The sequence below is a fragment of the Natrix helvetica genome (genome assembly GCF_964273705.1).
Source record: "Natrix helvetica genome assembly, chromosome: 4".
Lineage (NCBI taxonomy): Eukaryota > Metazoa > Chordata > Lepidosauria > Squamata > Natricidae > Natrix > Natrix helvetica.
Window position 1 is genome coordinate 146,022,332 of NC_138550.1, and position 20,700 is coordinate 146,043,031.

Sequence of the window (20,700 nt, forward strand, 5' to 3'; positions counted from 1 at the left end):
TGAACCAGTATTTCCGACGATCAGCTGTGACGCGCGACTTATATTAGCTAGAATTATCAGATTTCCTGCTTTCTAGCTAATCTAAATCGCGTGGCACAGTGGATTCCCCTGTCGCTGTTCGCTTACCTTTGCAGGCACGCTTGGTAGCAGGCTCTGCCCACCTGCCTGGATGTCATCAAGTCAATTTTGACGCTCTGCGCATGCACAAAAGCTCCTGTGCATGCATGGGCGTGCACTCACATTTGTGAACCGGTAGCAAAAGTAAGTTGATTTCACCCCTGCCTTAGGTGTAGTTGGTATAGGATCAAGAGAATCACTTCTCCTTGACCATGTAATACTTCTAGAAGCAACTCTGGCTGAAAAGCATTTATCTGAATCAACTTTGTCATCATCTGGAGATAGCTTCAGTGGTATATCTACAAGGGCAGAAGGTCAACATCTGCAAGATGGCAACCGCTTATTATGATATCAGGATCAGAAGGATGTAGCATGAATGTTTGTTCCAAAATACATCCATAATCCTGTAAATTACCAATTGCACTAGTAATATTTGCAGATGAAGGAACAATGCCTCCTGGAATTACTGAGGCAAATATTCCATTGCATATTGGAATTGTATAATTTGCTGGAGAGATATTCTTAATTACCATTCCTATTTTTCACATAGAAACTTGTTTTCAACTGTGGCTCTTCTCTGAACACAAATAGGTTAGGGTTCTCATCCTTATGATGCACTCTTATACTACTGAGTTACATGTGAATCTGACATCTGCATCATATCAGTCATTTCTATACAGATAGAATCTTTCACAACCATCTGGAATAATACCATAGGGAAAAAGCTTCCATAATGACAGAAATGAGTTGATAAATCAGATTATATATGTGATGCTACTGTGTCCCCAGACACTTCCTTAATTCTCACCATATTCACTGCCCACCTGATTTTCTTTTTTTTATCATTATGGTAAAAAATAATTAGGACAATCGTTGCAGTGCATTGACCTTTAGGTATTTATAGCAATACCTTAGGATCCCACCCAGTTCATCTGGGATAAATTGTGTAGCCTTGTGGCTATGATCATAGGGAAGCCATTTTGCAAGTCTCTCGTGTCAAAAGAAATGGTTTCAGGGAATGTCTCCAGCAGGTAACTGTTGACATAGAGTTCCTATATTAATTTACTGTGGTAAAATTCAGATTAAATGCATACTGCAGTCAGGGGTGGGCTTCAAAATTTTTAGCAAGGGGTTCTCTGCCTGGTTGCTGGGTGGGCGTGGCCATGGTGGTTATGGCCTAGTCAGCCTCCTGTACCACGGCGGGGGGGGGGAGGTGTTGCCCTCCCTGGGCTCCGGAGGACTTCCTCGAGCTCCCCAGGCTCTGGAGGCCCGAAACAGATTGTTTCTAGCCTTCCTGAACTTCCGGTAGGCCTGTTTTTTTCCCTTCCTGAGACTCCACACGTGCCATGCACTTACCTGCAAAACGGGCCACGTGGGGACTCCCGGCAGGGGCAGGGTGGGCGGGGCCAGTCAGGAGTGGAATTTGGGGGTTCTCCAAATTGCACAGAATCTTTTCTAGAGGTTCTCCCAAACCCCTGCGAACTCCCAACAGCCTATTCCTGAGTCTGAAGCTTATTGATTCACTAGAATATAATTATCCTTCAGATCTTTAGGGGCTGTAGATTTTCCTAATCTAGTTCAACTGTGTATGTCAGTGAGAAAGAGATGTATATTTCATTTTCCTAGAATAATCTTCTTAATACAACAATCGTAACAATACGTTTTCTGTTAATGATTGACATTTCAAAAATGTGGATTAAAACTGGAAACTATATTTAAACACAACCATCAAAATATTTATTGGAGAATGCACTTCTTTCAAACACATTTAAAATAAAATGTTTTTCCCAATACACCATGACGTCTTTAAGAAAGGCAGTGTACACACATGATTGAACAGGTGTGTGATCGGCTTTTGCAGCAAATAGAATTTTTATGTAGTTGCTGGGGTGTGGTGCAGGGTTTCAGAAGCTGCTTAAATGAAATGTAAACATTTGTTGTAGACATTGGTATTGAGCTGAAACAAAGGCGTTGAATTTATCTGGAATTTATAAGGGAAAAAAGCTATAAAAATCCTGCTAACTCTGCACAAAGAACTTGTATTTATTTAATGCCCTACTCTAGCCTGAGTTGAGTATTCCGAAGTAACTACATAACATAAAAACAAACAAACAAATACAGTGGAACCGCCGGTCATGACCGTAATCCGTTCCAGGACTTCAGTCGCAACTCGATTTGGTCGTGACCGGAAGCAAGACTGGCTGTGCATGCGCGCACAAAATAATGATGCAGGGAAAATTGCCGCGGCTGTGTTTGATCACTACCCAAGGATGTGTTTGTGACCAGAGTGAAACATTTAGCAGATTTTTTGGTTGGCACCCGATTTGGTCGTGGTCAGAAGGGTTTGTGACCCATGGTTCTACTTTATATAACTAGTACTTGAATTTGTTTCACAATTAATATGTTGCTAATAGGATCTTTTTGTGGCATGGAATTCTCTCTCCTATAAATAGGATTCTTATTTTTAAACCATTAGGTGGTTAAGATTATAACTACCGTAGCTGTCTTATGCTAGACAAGACTTCAGAGTCTGTGGACATTATTGGTATCTGCCCTTTAAGTTGGACCAGATCCGTAAACAGACTTGGTAATTTTGATATTGGCTATAATAATGGAATCATCAAAACCTGACAGTGTTTTCTTTCCCTTCCTCTTATATCTCAGGAAATTGGGGGGAGAGGGGTCATGAGAAGCTAACCTACGTTAGTTCACTGGCATAAATTGTGGTATTTCTCTTTTTTGCCTTTTATTATTCCCTATGGCTGTCAACAGCTTTGCAGGATCTTGTACTTCTGCATCTGTTTGGCTAAAACTAGATAAATGTTTGGCTAAAACTAGATAATTTGCTCAGTTGCTAAGATGCTGAGCTTGTCAATCAGAAAGGTCAACAGCTCGGCACTTCGAATCCCTAGCACCACGTAACCGAGTGAGGTCCCGTTACTTGTCCTAGCTTCTGCCAACCTAGCAGTTCGAAAGCATGTAAAAATGCAAGTAGAAAAATAGGGGCCACTTTGGTGGGAAGGTAACAGCGTTCCATGCGCCTTTGGCGTTTAGTCATGCTGGCCACATAACCACGGAGAAGCCTTCGGACAGCGCTGACTCTTCGGCTTTGAAATGGAGAAGAGGACCTTCTCCTAGAGTTGGGAATGACTAGCACATATGTGTGAGGGGAACCTTTACCTAGATAATTGAACAAACCATGAGCTGGATGACTGTATTCAGCAGAGCAAGAAAATACTTGATCCTAGATTGTTCACTTTATCTAGGATCTGTTATCTGAATCCAAATATTTGTTTCCTGTGTTGTGTCCTTAAAAGGGAATTCTCCTAATCTCAACCAGGGTGTGTTCCCTGCTGCATTTGATGATAACTTGAGAGGAGGACTTCTTGGTTAATGGCAATGAGACAACGTCTTCCTCTCTGGAAAAATGCAATTGGTCACCACATTGGCAAGTTTTGATGGTGCTATACATTCAGACAATTTTATAGTAATATGAACCAAAGACAGATGTATTACAGATGGTCCTTGACTTATGACCGCAATTGGGATCAGAATATCTGTTGCTAAGCAAGGTGTTTGTTAATTGAGTAGCGCTAATTTTGCAAACTTTTTTCCCTGGTGGTTAAGCAAATCACTGAAGTTGTTAAGTGAATCATGTGGTTGTTAAACGAATCTGGCTTTCCCACCCTTGATTTTGTTAGTTGGAAGACCCCTAGGAAGATATGAAAATGTCAGGCATGTGATCCTTGGATACTGCAATTGTCATAAATACATGCCAGTTCTCAAGCACTCAAATTTTGATCATTTGACCACAGGGATGCTGCAATGATCATTAAAACCAGTCATAAGTCACTTTTTTCGATGCCGTCATAACTTCAAACTGTCATTGAATGAATGGTCATAAGTTGAGGACTACCTGTCAAGAGCTTGTTGCACCATCACTCTTAGTAGTTTATGTAGATTTTACTTTTATTTTACTTACTACTTTGGAATATTTAAATAAAACTTCTTTCTTCCTGTGAAACAAGTTTTGATTATATGGTTTCTTGCTGTTCCAGTATAATTTTAAGGAGAGTTCTGTGCAAGTCTTCGCAAAATTTTATTAGAGCATGCATGAGAAGCTTCTAGGAAATGTTATGCAGGTGTGGTGGTACAGATAAATTTCTTGATTCATTTCCAATCGAACTCCAGTTAAAGGGAGGTGAGATGAGAGGATGAGCACTAGAGGAAACATTGCTAGAGAAGATAAGCATCTAGTCTGAATGGAATGAGAAAGCTTTTCTTCCTAAACCACTCTCTATGCCTGTGGTGTCTCCTGAATGTACTGGACTACAACTGCCATCATTCCTACACAACAGAGATGGGTGGGAGAGGAGATATACTCCAATCACCTCTGTTGCCAGTGCAGGAGAGTCACCTAGTCCTCCATAGCAATTTTGTAAAACTATAAATATGGGCGTCTGAAGAACCTTAATTTAAGCACAGTGCCATTTTGGGGAAAAAATACTCTTTTTCGTTATTTACAGTATTTGTTTCAGGGTATATCATAGATATTTTAATTGTTATTGAACTGTATAGTTTGCAAGCTGCTAAGTGTTGCTAGATTTTGGCAAGGTACAAAATATTACCAAGTCTTGAGACCATGATACTGGTCCTCAGTAAACTTATGAGAATTTGCTAGATGCTGGTACCAACACTAGATACTAAGCTGGTACTTACTTAACGGCTATTGAATATCATATTTAAGATCATCTCCATACTCTTCTATTGGTTGCGGTATGGACTGTGCTACTCCTTTTGGCCCAGTCTGCTCCAGGTCAAAAGCTCACTGAGACTTTTTTCGTGCATCAGAAGGGCACTTTTTGAGACATATGCATGCATTTTGATTCTAACCCTACAGACAGCCAAGAGTAGTTACCAAATTGTAATTCTTATTGTAACAGGAGGAGAGAGTTATGAAATGCATGCCTGGACATTAGTCAGCATACTTATGTATTGTTTCAATTTAATTGAAATTTCTGTAGGTTTTTTCCTTCTGGCCCACCATACCTATTTTACTAGGGGAGACATGATAGCATTATTCCAATATCTCAGGGGTTGCCACAAAGAAGAGGGAGCCAAACTATTCTCCAAGGCACCTGAGGGTAAAACAAAAAGCAATGGGTGGAAACTAATCAAGGAGAGAAGCAACTTAGAACTGAGGAGAAACTTCCTGACAGTTAGAACAATTAATCAGTGGAACAGCTTGCCTCCAGAAGTTGTGAATGCCCCAACACTGGAAGTCTTTAAGAAGATGTTGGATAGCTATTTGTCTGAAATGGTATAGGATTTCCTGCCTAGGCAGGGGGTTGGACTAGAAGACCTCCAAGGTCCCTTCCAACTCTACTATTGTATTGTATTGTACTCAAAGAAAAAGTAGAGCTTTCCAACTCAAAAAAACTCTGGACTAAAAATGTTTGCACAAGAAGGTTGTTCTCAACCTAATGACCACAATTGGGACCAGAACTCCCATCGCCAAGTGCTGCTTTCCTTAAGTGAGTCATTACATGTCTGTGCTGATGTTATACATGGTAAGCAAACATGGTCTTGAGCAAATCCAGCTTCCCCCATTGACTTTTCTTGTTAGAACCTGGCAGGAAAAATTGCAAATGGCAATCAAATGTGCTGCCCCACTCACACAAACACACACATGTAAGTGTGGTTTAGAGAGTTTATTAATGTTCACCAGCAATTCCCTTCACCCAGTCTCAGAACTGTCCCAAATAACTCCAGCCACAAGCAGCCAAAAGGTTAGTCCACAAGGCAATGGCCAAAAGTCCATAAAACAATGGAAAATTGCTCCAACAAAGAAGTCCACCAAGCCAAATTGAAGTACAGGGCTCATTTGACAAGAGAAGTTCAGAGTTTCCAAAGTCTAGCAGGAAGCACCAGGAAAAAACACACAAAGGCAGAAACCAAACACATTCCCAGCAACGCCTCCCTCTGTCTGCTGTTGATAAATAGCTTTCCGGTGCAGGCAATCAAAACAGGTGGCACCTTCTCCCAAGTAATCTGCAGATCTCCGTTGCTCTTGTCTCTTCTCTGCCCTGCATGCTCTCAGATCCATCACAGAAGTCAGCTCCTTCCCCTCATCTTCACCGACCATCCACCCCTACAATCACCATGGAATTTATGTGATGTATAACTCTACAACCATTATAAATACGTACTGGTTGCCAAGTACCCAAAATCTGATGATGTGACTGCAGGGATGTTGTGACAGTTGTAATTGTGAGGACCAGTTGTAAGTTGCTTTTTTTCAGTGCCATCATAATTTGAATAGACGCTAAATGAAAGGTTGCAGTCGAAAACTACTTGTAATGGATTATAGCATTTGTGATAAGATACATGACAATTCAAGAGTCATGTTTGCAAGCTTTATTCTTCCTTTGCTCAATCTTTACTCATGATCTCAAGGCAGTAGGTGCAATGCTTTACTCCATCCCAGTGTTACCTTGTTTAGCAAGATAATATGCTTTTGTGGTCTCTTTTGCTTTTCCTTCAAACGTCTCTCCTTCCGTAGCATCCATGTAGCATTTGGTGCTGTAAATCTACTCTTCTCTCTTGAACTTCTTGTTGCTGGAGTTACAAAAAAAAAAACCCCTTTGAAAGCAAATGATACCAGAGTGTTGCTGAAAGATTGTTTATTTTCCAGATAATTGATGATGGGCTGTTCATTTTTCAGAAGCAACTGCCACTGCAGCACGATCATCCAAACCACAAAGCTAAACCAGATTTAAAAACAGACTAAGGGAATTGAGTAATGCTGATTTCACATGCTTGCAAATTGCCTTTCCATAATTAAATATAAATCTTCCCAGTGTGGGTTCAGAAGGAGGGTAATTGGATGGTGTACTGAGCATTAAACCTTTCCAAAAACCATTGATTCTCCCCCCCCCCCTTTCTATTCCACTTTCCTCTGTGTGCTATAAGGAAGAACATGACATTAATACTGATATGACAGACACACATCACAAATGTGCCTCTCTTGATTGTTTAAGAGATCTGATATACAGTATGTAGTGTCAGAAGAGGAATATTCTAACGTTCTGAATGATAATCTGTGTAACATATTTTGCATCATCCCTCTTCTTCGGTACATCTCTGTCAATATAATTTACTACAACTGAATTTATTTCTTTAATTCAGTCTTCCCAGCTTATAACCTCCAAAGGTCTTGTGTAAATCAGTTTTGCACTGTAGTCTTTTAATGTCAGGAATCGACAAGGCACTTGTTAGAACAAATCCACTTTGTGATGTACAGACATGGTGATACCTCTACATAGAAAGCAATAAAACTTACATTTTTAAACTTTTGAGTCCAATTAAAGGAGGAAACTGAAGTCTTAGTTCCTCTATTCTCCCCCGCCCCCCCACCTCGAGATACTTTGAAAATACTGGGGGGGGGGGGGAATCTGAACTTCAAAAACATGTTTTATGTCATATTTTCTGGAGGTGTTCTTTTTTAAGAATCCAATGACTAAATTTCTGCTAACAAAGGGAATATTGTTCTGCATTGCATCCATTGTCAGAGATGCAAAATGAAGCTTATCAACAGTTACCAATAGACAGACAATAGTGCTGTGGAAGACATCAAGGGGTGGGGGCAACAGAACAGCACTGCCACCCCCTTTCATACATGTTCTAAATTCTGTGTGCCGAAGTTGCCTGAAGGAGTTTATATTAAGACAGGGAGCGCTGCTCATTGCTTGATCTGAATCTGTCATGTTTTCCCCAGCAACTTTCCTAGCAGTTAAAGTTCAACCGTGTAGTTCGTAAGCATACTCCTGAGATACCATCAAGAATAGAAATGCCGCTGTGCTTTTAGTTTGGTCAAGTAAACAAGCTGAGCTGACTTCACCCTAAATTATTGGGCAGTACTATCTACTTGGTGATCAGATGATTGCTGCTAAGTTCTCTGTGCAAAGCTTTTTTTTCATTCTGTAGTCTATTAAACCGAGCTCTCTTTTCCTTTAGTCTTCTTTTTCTGAATGAATTCAACAACAGTGAGAGTGTCCAAGAAAATGTTGCATGAGTTGATTGTATTATCTCAGCATTATCGATATTTGAACTGATAGAAGGTATCAGGATTAAACTCTATGGACAACTGAGAGCTGCCTAATGCATCACAATAAGCCAGTGATGGATAACTTTTGATAGCCCCGAGCTGTGTTTAACCTTTCTGGAGAGACGAATGGGAATAATGTCTGAATAGGTCCCAGCATTTAGTCAATCATGATTGATCTCAAAATGTAAGGGTCATACTTGATTACTATTTTAATAGCCCTGTTGGCCAGTCTGGAAAATTGAAACATATTCCAGGAGGAGGAAATAGAAAATGACTCTTGTAATTTTGCCAAGAAAATTTACATTGATACATTTCTAAAGTAATCAGAAATTGAGATTTATTTGATGGAGTATATACCTACAGTCGCAAATCAAAAGACAACATTGCATTAAGGCTAGGACATAATTTTTTCTAGATATTTGTGGGAAACTATTCGCTTTTTAAACTATGTCAAGTCTACCTTAATTTTTATGAATTTCTTGCCTTCAAATGCTTTTTCTAGTTTTCCAGAGGAAGCCTCTGGAAGCCACAAAGAAAGGATTATAGACCACATATTTTACTAGGACTATAAATTGTCCCCAGAATTTATCTATATAATAACCAATTATAACCAATCTTATTCATTGTAGACAATACTTAGCTCAGTGTTTCTCAACCTTGGCAACTTGAAGATGTCCGGACTTCAACTCCCAGAATTCCTCAGCTGGGGAATTCTGGGAGTTGAAGTCCAGACATCTTCAAGTTGCCAAGGTTGAGAAACATTGACTTAGCTAAATGTACAATGGTTTTAAGATGGGTTCTTCATTATATATAGCCAGTATATTTTGTCTGGAATTCCCTTAGCATATGGAATTGGTCTGGCCTGTGCTTACGAATGACTTTCTTGACTTCTCAGTCCTACTTAAAGATTACACCTAAAATCATATTTCACGCAAAGATGCATCCTACAGGAACATATAATCTTTTCCCTCTGAGGCACTCATTACAGCAGTCATAGCAAAAGTCAATATTCTCAGAGTATCATCATTTCCCAAGATTAGATTATCAGACAGAAAAAGCAGAGTCTTTTTCGCAACAGTATGATTCTGGAATAATCTGCTTGAAGACTCATGTCATAGAGCTCTTAGCAGCATTTATTAAAATTTGTAAAATCCATCTTTTACTTTTAAGAATTCTTCTGCTGTTTCCTATTGCCATAAGAATTTTTGGTTTTAAGATTATTGATAAGAGGAAAGTTATGCAATGATTTGTTTTGTTATTAAATTTTAGAACATGGTCAGCGCCAGAGTTCCTCCAAAATTGTGTCCAGTTTGCAGAGTTTAATGTGCTAGAAGAGGAAAGGTATAGATAGATAGATAGATAGATAGATAGATAGATAGATAGATAGATAGATAGATAGATAGATAGATAGATAGATAGATGATAGATAGATGATAGATAGATAGATAGATAGATAGATAGATAGATAGATAGATAGATAGAAAGAATACATTTATTATATTTAATACTTGATTTAGATTTTTATTTAGTTTTGGCACTGATTCTGCCCTCCTTTTAGAAATTGGCTCCCATTATATAAAGCAGGATTGTCAAACTCAATTTTATTGAGGGCCACATCAGGATTATGTTCAACCTCAAGGGGCCGGGGGGGGGGCATGGCCAGCTTGACATCACTCAGGTTGGGGCGCCTGTGTTGGCCCAAGCGCTCTGCCAGCGAAAATGGGCTCCTGATCTCTGTTTTCGGCTGTGACAGCCTTGTGCAATCCTCTACCAGCAAAAACGGTGCTTATGAGGGCTGCGTGTGGCCCTCTCGAGCTCCGTATTTGCTGCCATGGGCTGGTCCTTCACTGTTTCCAGGATGCCCCCATGGACCACATCTAAGCACCATGCGGGCTGGATCTGGCCCACGGACCTTGAGTTTGACCCCTCTTCTAAAGGTATATTTGCCCTGTATCACAGAAAGATTGCTGCTGACCTAGACATAGGTTCATGTGCTAATGGGGTATTAGTAGACAACTTTTAATAAAACAACAGGAAATTATCCACAGAAATATATGCATGTTTTCTAATGTAATACTGAACAATGCCAAATCTTACAATAATAAAACCAATGACACCAAGCAGCTCAAGCTAGCCTGAAACCTCTAATTACTATTCAAGTCCTACAAGGGAATGAATATTGTTTATTCAGTCGGTTTTAAAACCTCATGTACAGTTGACAATTTTGTAGGGCAGCAGGCACCATCAGCAGGTCGATGATGGTGACTAGTTTTATAGTTTTGTTCCCCTTGGGGAACAATGATTTTCAAGAAACTATTGTGAAATATATTTCATATATTGATTTCTGTGACTGAGACTTGCACTAGTGTAATTTTATTGATCCAACACTGCACTTGTCTAACAGGTATTTTAACTGAGCTGAACAAACCATTTTGCCCGATTAGTTCCATTTATTGAAAGAACTATAAATTAAGTAATAATTAAGTAAAGCAACTCACACGGATGTCTGTTTACACAGAAGAAAATTTCTCAAGGGAGCTCCAAATGGAACTTGAAATATGAAATAGAGCTTGCAGGTCGTTCTATGTGGAAAAGTGTATCTGTGTAAATCTCTATTTTTTCAACCCTATCAGATTTTCATCACGGTGAACTGCTTAAGCACAGATTTCTCTTCTCAAAAAGGAGTCAAGGGTCTTCCTTTGATGATTCAGATCGACACGTACAGTTACAACAATCGCAGCAATAAGCCCATTCATCGGGCCTTCTGTCAAATCAAAGTTTTTTGTGACAAGGTAAGATCATGTATCTCTCAATTATGACATAACTGGGAGAGCAAACCATTTTTCCTTCTTTAGTTAATCATTCCTTTTCTAGATTCGGTTTTTATCACCGTTTATGTCTACAAGTCCTTCTCATTTTAGCTTTGTTTCAATTTCTTTCATTCTTTCTTTGCTATTGAGTATTTCAATGATAGCAGCAAGCGGGGAACTTACGTGGGCTAACATTTTATATTCCAGAATCCCCTAGAAGTTCTGTCACTCACAACTCTGAAGGGCAAATGACAACCTCTATGAAAAAATGGTTCTGTGTTGATAACGGCAGTCTTTCCCTCACACAATTTTATTTATTTATTATTGACTGAGTCCTAACTCCTGGTTATTGCAAGAAGTCCCTACTGTTTTCAGAAGTGATTTCAGAAATGGTTTGCCATTCCCTTCTTCCTATGTCTGAGAGAAAATGACTGGCGCAAGTCAGTGGTGGGATTCAAATTTTTTTTACTACTGGTTCTGTGGGCGTGGCTTTGTGGGCATGGCAGGGGAAGGATACTGCAAAATCCACATTCCCTCCCCATTCCTGGGGGAAGGTTACTGTAAAATCTCCATTCCCTCCCCACCCCACTAACCTGCTTTCCAGCCTCGTTCTCCTGTTCAGGGCAACAAAAGATGATCGGCTGGGAGGCAGCAGGGGCGGGGCCAGCCTATTTGCCGGTTCTATGAACTACTCAAAATTTCCACTACCGGTTCTCCAGAACTGGCTGGATACCACCTCTGGCGCAAGTGACCCAGCTAGCTTTGTGCCTAGGGAAAGACTAGAACTCACAGTCTCTTCGTTTCTAGTCTGATGCCTTAAACATTGCGCCAAACTGGGTCCCAATAACAGTTGAGAGCTGGAAATAAGCAAACAAACAAATAAACAAATATTTGGCTACAGATTTACAAATAAAGCAATGGGTCAATTTTGTGACCCATTGCTGGAAGTACAATCTCCAGAACTCAGAGCTGGGAGTTATAGATTATAGTCCAATTTGGAGTATACCATTAGAAGTTAGTCAAAGGAAGATATCTAGGAGAGTCCTGGAGAATACAGGTAGCCCTTGATTTACAACCACAATTGGGATTAGAACTTCCATTGCCAAGGGAATTATTGTTAAGTGAATCACACCCAATTTTTTTGACCTTTTTTGCCATGGTGGTTAAGTGAATCATGCCATTGTTAAGCAAATCTGGCTTCCCCCGTTGACTTTGCTTGTTGGAAGGCAGCTGGGAAGGTTGCAAAGGGCGATCATGTGACCCAAGGATGCTGTAGCCATTGTAAATACATGCCAGTTGCCAAGCTCCCATTTGATCATATGGTCATAGGGACACGGTGACTGTCATAAGCGTAACAATCAGTTGCAAGTCACTTTTTTCAGCACCGACCTCCCTTCAAACAGTCCCTGAAGGAATGGTTGTTGAGTCAAGGACTAACTCTAAGTAGACATTTCATGAAAGCCAGTTTAGAACACCACTGGCAGACAACTGGGAAAGGATTCCTATCATAAAACTAAAGTCCTGGAATAGGGACATACACAATTGGATTGATCTCTGAAGCGTTAAAGCAAATGAGATGGAACGTGATGAAATCCAAGAGGAAAAAAAATGGCAAAAGGTAGATAAAGTAGGACATGTTTCAAAAGGAGATAGCTAAAACCAGGAATCTGGTAGCACCTTTTAAGGTTAACGCATTTTATTAAAAGGGAAAAGTTTGACTCTTTTGCTAAGTGACTATTTTTTTTATTATGGCCAGAATCATTGGAATCTTGTATGGAATTACACGGAAATTTCATTCCATCTCATTCATAGGTGTAGGAAATCTAGTTGTTCAGCAGTGTTGATTGCTCAGGTATTAATACTAAAACATTTCTTATGAGCAATATATTATTTTAATACAAACTTAACCGTGTGGCTTCCTCCAAATTCTTACTGAAGCCACTACTTATGAGAAGCTGGTTTAGTTTATACATTTAAAAAAAATCCTACTGCTTAGCTTAAAAAAACCTATCCACTTATCGGTTTAATAGAATTTTTGAGTAGAATTTTAATCATAATTTATTTCCCAAGGCTATTGGAAGTTTTCTATTCTAATATCATCTAGAATATTTTATGAAAGGTAGAAGTTCTGCCTGAGTGAGTTATTTGCTCCCTATATTTAGAGTAAATAAAGAAAACTGCAGATACAAACCGAATAATTTTTATTATTAATTTATGAAACTTAAATCATATAGTAATGCTATTTTCTTTCCGTTTCTTGGGCAAAAAAAGATAAAATGAACTGGCAGCAATAATTTCAAGACACTGATATTTCAATTAAAGCAGATATATCCATTAAATTATTAATTATATTACATAACATTATATTTTGCTATTACTTTTACGGAGCACTTAGAACAAATTGACATTTTAAAAAGAAATAATACAATTAGTAAAAAGAAAAAAAATACAGATTAACAAACCAGTGCAAAATACATTGCAAATGAATAAACAATTGACATTCTTAAAATTATTTTAGAAATAGTAAAGAGCCCTTTTGGTGTAGTAGTTAAGGCATCGGGCTAGAAATTGGGAGATGGTGAGTTCTAGTCCCACTTTAGGCACAAAGCCAGCTGAATGACCCTGAGCCAGCCACTTTTTCCTCAGACCCAGGAAGGAGGAAATGGCAAGCCATTTCTGAAAAACGTTGCCAAGAAAACTGCAGGGACTCCAGACACAACTAAATGGAAGGGGAAGAAATAGTAACAGGGAAATCAGATGGCTCTTGGTTCTTTACACTGTTGTCAAAAAAGAGGAAGTGTAGCATCCCAACATGCACGTACGCGCACACACAAACACAGAGAGAGAGAGAGAAGGAGGGAGGAGGGAGGGAGAGAGAGAGAAGGAAGAGAGAGGATATGGTCATGTTCATATTGTGTAAATGTGCAAACGAAGACAAAGATTTCTTACGATTCAAAGAGAAATACAACTAACTTCACCAATGAAAAGACTGAGATCCATCTATGAGTTCAATCTTGCTCTACTGTCTACGTGTTTTGCCCTAGGGTGTGACTTTAAAATCCTCTGTTCTCTCCTTTTTTAATAGTTTGTTTTTAAACTAAGCTTGGATTGGGCAGCCTTTCAAAAGTAGGATGCCTTGAAATAGAGGACTATTTTTTTCAGAGTAAGATAGTTCTCTGCAAAGCATGACATCACTTGATCTCCACCAGAGGAATGCTTGCTCATATATTTTTTTATTAGATATTATTTTATCCCTTATGATCCCAAGACTCTTGGCACTCCTTAGGGGTATTCAGAAGTTGGAAGATTTTTGATAGCCAAGCTGTTATGAAAAGGCCTGTTGGGATACCATTGGACATTACATCCCAGTCCAGCAATTTTACTCTGCCCATAAAGAGGAAAAAATAATAATAGCTGAGATCTGGTTGCTAAGCAATGAGAACTCAATAAGATGCAGTAGTGGATGGGGTGGGGAGAAGGCATGACAGAGTGGTAGAGCAATATAAGGCTATCCAAGCTATCCCATTAGCTCATAGAATAGAATAGAATAGAATTCTTTATTGTCCAAGTGTGATTGGACACACAAGAAATTTGTCTTTGGTGCATATACTCTCAATGCACTGTATGTACATAAAGAAAAATAAAATAGAATATATTCATCAAGAATCATAAGATACAACACTTAGTGATAGTCATAGGTTACTAATAAGAAATCAAATCATACTAGGAAACAAATAAAACAATATAAATTTTAAAGACAAGCAACATGATTATAGTCATAAGTGGGAAGAGATAGGTACTAAGAAGGATGAGAAGAACAATAGTAATACATTCTTGGTAAATTATTGACAGGATTGTGGGAATTGGTTGTTAAGTGATGGCATTCGGGGAAAAACTGTCCTTGTGTCTAGTTCTTCTGGTGTGCAGTGTCCTATAAGCGTCGTTTTGAAGGTAGAAGTTGAAACAATTTATGTCCAGGATGTGAGGGGTCTGTAGTTACTTTCACAACCCTCTTTTTGACTCGTGCATGCTTTTCAATGTGTATGTACTTTGCTTCTGGATTGTTCAACAAGTACAGTTGCAATGCAATATCACAGTAAAAAAAAACCCCTCCTTTTTTTTAAATAAAAAGGAGGTGGAGTTATTGTAAGCAATGATTCTTAAGCGTTCTGTTTTAACGTCTATTTTGTTACGTCAAATATTTGCAGAGATTTAAGTATACAGCTGCCTGGTAAAAGCTCAGTAAATACCAAAGGAGTTTACAGTCTTATTCTGACTATTCTTCCGCTTGATGGGTTTTTTTAAAAAAAAGGAAGGCGGGGTAAGGAGGAGGGGGGGGGGAGAACTTAAGAGACTAAGACTCATCAAAGGTGACCTATAGATGACAAGTGGAGCCTTTGAATTATACATATTCATCACTTTGACTATCCTGTTTAATTGATACTTCAGATTTCATGGTTGGGAAGCAGGAAATGAGTGTTGACAGATCTAATCAAAGCCCTCTTAAAAGTGAGAGAAAAGAGCACAAGGGTAGTTAAAATGTTACTCTTATCAAACCTGGAGTCTGGGTAGCTGAGGAGGCTTAAAATGGGATGTGTGATCATTCAAACTGAAGCTTGCCCCAGGCTGCAATTTGCCAGAAATTGGGAAGGCTTAGATTCTTTGTTAGGTTAGTTACAAAAGACCTCTCTAGGCCCCTGGATTCTGAGGTTGGTTGGTTTTATCCTTCTTGAACTGGGTCCCCTCAAGATGTGTTGAAGTTCTCTTCAGTCATGGCTTGGAATTCTAATCCTACTTCCTCTGGGGAGGACTAGGTTGGAGAAGGTAGGTTTATTTCTATACCCTACTTTCCCAGTAATGATTAGAATTAGAATTCTTTATTGGCCAAGTATGCTTGGACACACAAGGAGTTTATCTTTGGTGCATATGCTCTCAGTGTGCATAAAAAGACAAGAGATACATTCATCAAGAATCATAAGGTACAACACTTAATCATAGTCATATGGATCAGTGGAACCATAAATCTCTTTGGGAATGTGGTCCTAAGATAACCATTTATAGCCAAGAGTTCCTTCAAACTGCAGTTCTTGGACTGCAGGCAACCCTATTCAAACACTCTTTGAGACCAAGGAGTAACAAGCACATTAATAAAAACTCAACTTCTTCACGAATGGTTCATGCATGTCAGTAACTCAGAATATTGTTTTCAGATCCATAGCCTTCTAAAACCTTTCTTGGGTTTATAGGTTGTCCTCCACCACAACTGAGCCCAACATTTATGCTGCTGAGCAAGACAGTTGTTAAGTGGACCCCCCCCCCCCAATTTTATGACCTTTATTGGCACAGTTGCTAAGTGAATCACTGCAGTTGTTAAGTTAGTAACACAGTTGTTAAGTGAATCTGGCTTTCCCGTTGACTTTGCTTGTCAGAAGGTTGCAAAAGGCAATCACACGACCCCGGGACACTACAACCGTCATAAATATGAGTCAGTTGCCAAGTGTCTGAATTTTGATCACGAGACCATGGGAATGTTGCAAAAGTCATAAATGTGAAAAACGGTCACAAGTCACTTTTCAGTGTTGTGGTAACTTCAAACGGTCGCTAAATGAACTGTTATAAATCAAGGACTACCTGGCTGCACCCTCAAGTTAGCCCAAACTCTTCTGTCCATCCAGTGTATTGTACACTGGATTCTGACTGCCCTCGCTGCAAACAGAGGAATAGCTATAAATTGGGAGATATTCCACCACGGATACAAATATTATTTCTTTGCATCAAACATTGGGATAATATAGACTGAAGAAATCTCTTCCAGGTTGTCATTTGAACCATCTCTTATGCCTTGTGGCACTTGTAGAAGAAGAACTATCAGTAGCTCAAGCAGAGGTAGCCCTACCATTCAACAGAGTGAGGTGGCCATCACAGGCAACAAATAGAGGGGCAGATTGGACGATAGAGCTATCCATGCTCTATGAATTCTCCTACATATGTTAAGCTTCCCCGTTGCTCTCAGTTGGTATGAAGGAGGTCAGTAATGGCTAACCTTTTTCTAAAGGTGTGACAAAACTCTGTGCATGCGCACATCCCCACCAACCTGTGCATGTACAAATGACCCCCCACCTGCACATGTGCGAGCGACACCCCCACTGCACATGTGCAAGCGATCCCTGCATGGGGGGGGGGAGATTTCACCCTCCCCAGGCTCCGGAGGCTTTCCTGAAGCCTGGGGAGGGTGAAAATGGCGTCTCCCGGCCCTCCTGAAGGCTAAAAATGAGCTGGCTGGCATGCACATGCGTGCTGGAGCTGAGGGCTGCCGCGCCGGTAAATATGGCTCTGGGTGCCACCTGTGGCACGTATGCCATAGGTTTGTCATCATGGAAGTAGGTACTATTCCCACAAGTGTGGAAGAAGGTGTCTTTACACATTAAATCAGCTTCTAGGATGTGAGGTATGTGAGGGGAAAAACACTCAATTTTGTCTCTCATCTCAGGAAGTAAAAAGCCTTCAAATAACTTTTCACTCGGCTGCCTTGGTTACACGATCAGAAGCTACAGGGAGCAAATAATGGCATTTAAGCAGAACTAATGACAGCAAAGTGGGACATGGTCGCTAAGACCCTGAGCTTGTTGATCAGAAAGGTCGGCAGTTTGGCAGTTCGAATCCCTAGCGCCGTGTAATGGAGTGAGCTCCCGTTACTTGTCCCAGCTTCTGCCAACCTAACAGTTCGAAAGCTTGTAAAAATGCAAGTAGAAAAATAGGAACCACCTTTGGTGGGAAGGTAACAGCATTCTGTGCTCCTTTAGCGTTTAGTCATGCCGGCCACATGACCACGGAGAAGCCTTCGGACAGCGCTGGCTTTTCGGCTTTGAAACGGAGATGAGCACCGCCCCCTAGAGTCGGGAAAGACTAGCACATATTTGCGAGGGGAATCTTTACCTTTACCTTTAACAACAGCAGAGGTGGAGGTTAGGACAAACCTGGGGCCTATGTTGTATTCGTTTTCTCTCTGTAAATCCACATGTGCCATCTAGTGGCATAGCGTGAAAATACTGATAGTTTGGATAAATAAATATTGTGGAAAAGGAGGGTTAAGGAATATTTTATTTATTATTTTTATATCTTGTCTTTCTTCCAAAGAAATCCAGATGGCATAAATAGTTTCTCCACTCCTCACCTTGTCTTCATTGCAACCATGTAAGTTGTAGGCTAGTTCTTTGTGATAGGCATAAGATATTTGTTTTCTTATTCAGTTTGTTTTAAACGCTTACATTTCTCCAAGATAGAAATAAACTACAATAATATAAAATGAAGAAGAATGGATGTGTTATAAAATATCCAGAATATGTTGCAGCCTGACAGAAAAGAAAAAAAGAAAAAGAAATGCCGCAAGGAAAGAATTCCAAAGAAATGAAAGAGAGCAGTGATAGTCACTGACTTCATATGGCAAACACATATGACATACAGTACATATCTCACACATGTGAAGACAGCTAGGGCTTTGATTGGCCAGGCATTCCCGTCATTTTGAAATCAATGGCCATTGCTGGAGATCACCCTGGATTTATGGCAGTTCACAAAAAGAAGGCCTAAAAATGAAACAGGTTAAAAAGTACAATGGGTAAAATCAATTATAACTATGATTTCAAAGATCGGATAGTGTCATCTGGGATAAGATGACTAATCAACACTGACGTTTCGGAGGCAGCTTGGGTTGTCCCTGATGGACTGATACAGGCCTCAATTGCAACCTGGAACAAGAGGATGCTGAGGTCTTAGATTGGATCCTGCCAATGCGGACTCTTTCTATTTTTGGATTCCATTAGTCCCTCTTGGTTTACAGAGGAATTGAGGGAGACAGATGAAAAAATGCCTAGGACACTGCTGGAAGTTGACAAAATATGAACTCAACGAAACATGGAATAGAGCCACTATTTAGCCTACTTTGTGGCAGTAAGGAGGATGAAACATAAGTACTTCTCCACCTTTACTATATCTGTGTATATCCGTCCAGTAACCCTTTTTAAGGAGACTTGGGTCTTCCTCTGTAAGGGGGGAGCCAGAGGTTCCATCTGTGGGGCTACACAGAAAATATGCAAGACAATTTTTAGACCAACATGGTCAGATCCACCATAGTTAGACTCCAGATTTAGTGTAGTGGGTATTTTCTTTGGAGATACCTAGGATGCAGTTTTACTTTTTTAATCTGGGATGGGTTTGATCCTTGAGAGAGATGGTTAGCATCTCTTCACAAAAAAGCATCCCTTCACCAAAAAACAAAAAACCTTTGCTAAATCCAACTACATTACATATCATCCAGGATCCAACCTTCCCTCTTTTAGGGAACATTGTTGAGAAGATGGTCTCACAATATCTTCAAAAGATCCTGGATGAAGTGGGTTATCTAGAGTTGTGGGTTCAGGAAGACCTTTGCACAGCTTCATGTTGTGTTCCAGTTGCATTCTTTCCTGGAACAGAAGGCCTTGCTCTTAGACATGGCTTATTTTCTGAATCTATTCTGGAGATTGTTGTAATGTTGGTTACCTGGTGGCTGCCCTTGAAGAGAATTTGGAAGCTTGTGCAAAATATACACTCCAAGCAGTTCATGTTATGCCTCTGCTCTGCAAGATACATTTGCTATCAGTGTGCTTCCAGGTGCAATTCAAGGTGCTAGTAGTGACCCGTAAACCCCTGTGTGGCATGGGGTTATGGTATTTGAGGGACTCCCTTTCTCCAGCTTACATCTACTCATACTATCAAATCAGGGTTGGGCTTCAAAAATTGCAGCAAAAGATTCACTGCCCTGTTGCTGGGTAGATGTGGCCATGGTGGGCGTGGCCTAGCTGGCCTCCTGAACCACGGTTGGGGGACATTTTTCACCTTCCCAGGCTCTGGAGTCTTTCTTTGAGCCTCCGGGAGGGTGAAAACTACTTCCACCGTTTCCGGACTTCTGGAACCTCCCGTAGGCTCATCCCCCCCCCCCCCGTGAGACTCCACACAGGCTCTGCACTTACCTGGCATGATGAACAGGCCACATGGAGACTCCTGGGAGGGGTAGGTTGGGCAGGACAGGATGGGTGGGGCCAGCCAGAAGTGGGATTTGCTGGTTCACTGAACCATGCAGAATCTTCGCTAGCGGATCGCCCAAAGCCGTGCGAACCCCGAGCAGCCCACCCCTGTATCAAATCCAGCAGCACAGACATGTTACAGATCCTGTTTGCTAACTAATGTCACCGGAAGGATCCGGAAAAAGAAACTTTTCTGCTATGGTGCCTGATGTTTGGAACATCATTCTCACAGAACCTAGATTATCCCCTGCCCTTCTAGTCTTTAGAAAGCATCTGAAGACATAGATGTGCCATCATGCTTGGGGGTGTGGGTCTCAGAATAGTAATGAACCTCAATACTTACACTGAATAGAATGTCTGGCTTTTATTCACTTGCTGATGGTCTTTATTTTTAGCGTTTAATTGAGTTTTAATGGTGGTTGTAGTATGCTTGTGAGCTTGTTACATTTATTTATATTTTTAGTGCTCTTGCTGTTGCTTTTGTGGTAAGCCACCACTCAGAGTTACATAGGTGCAGAGGTGGTATTCAGTCAGTTTTGACAGGTTCTGGAGAACCGGTAGCGGAAATGTTGAGTAATTTGGAGAACTGGCAAATAGGCTG

General features: G+C 40.3%; 1 protein-coding gene across 2 annotated transcripts in view; it reads left to right on the forward strand.

The window, feature by feature from the left end:
* GRHL2 (grainyhead like transcription factor 2) overlaps positions 1–20,700 on the forward strand; it is a 96,639-nt gene that overhangs the window by 45,803 nt on the left and 30,136 nt on the right. For both annotated transcript variants that reach the window (XM_081951188.1, XM_081951189.1), the window contains exon 9: positions 10,858–11,016. In XM_081951188.1, the coding sequence (XP_081807314.1) occupies positions 10,858–11,016 (159 nt within the window). The remainder of the gene's footprint in view (positions 1–10,857; positions 11,017–20,700) is intronic.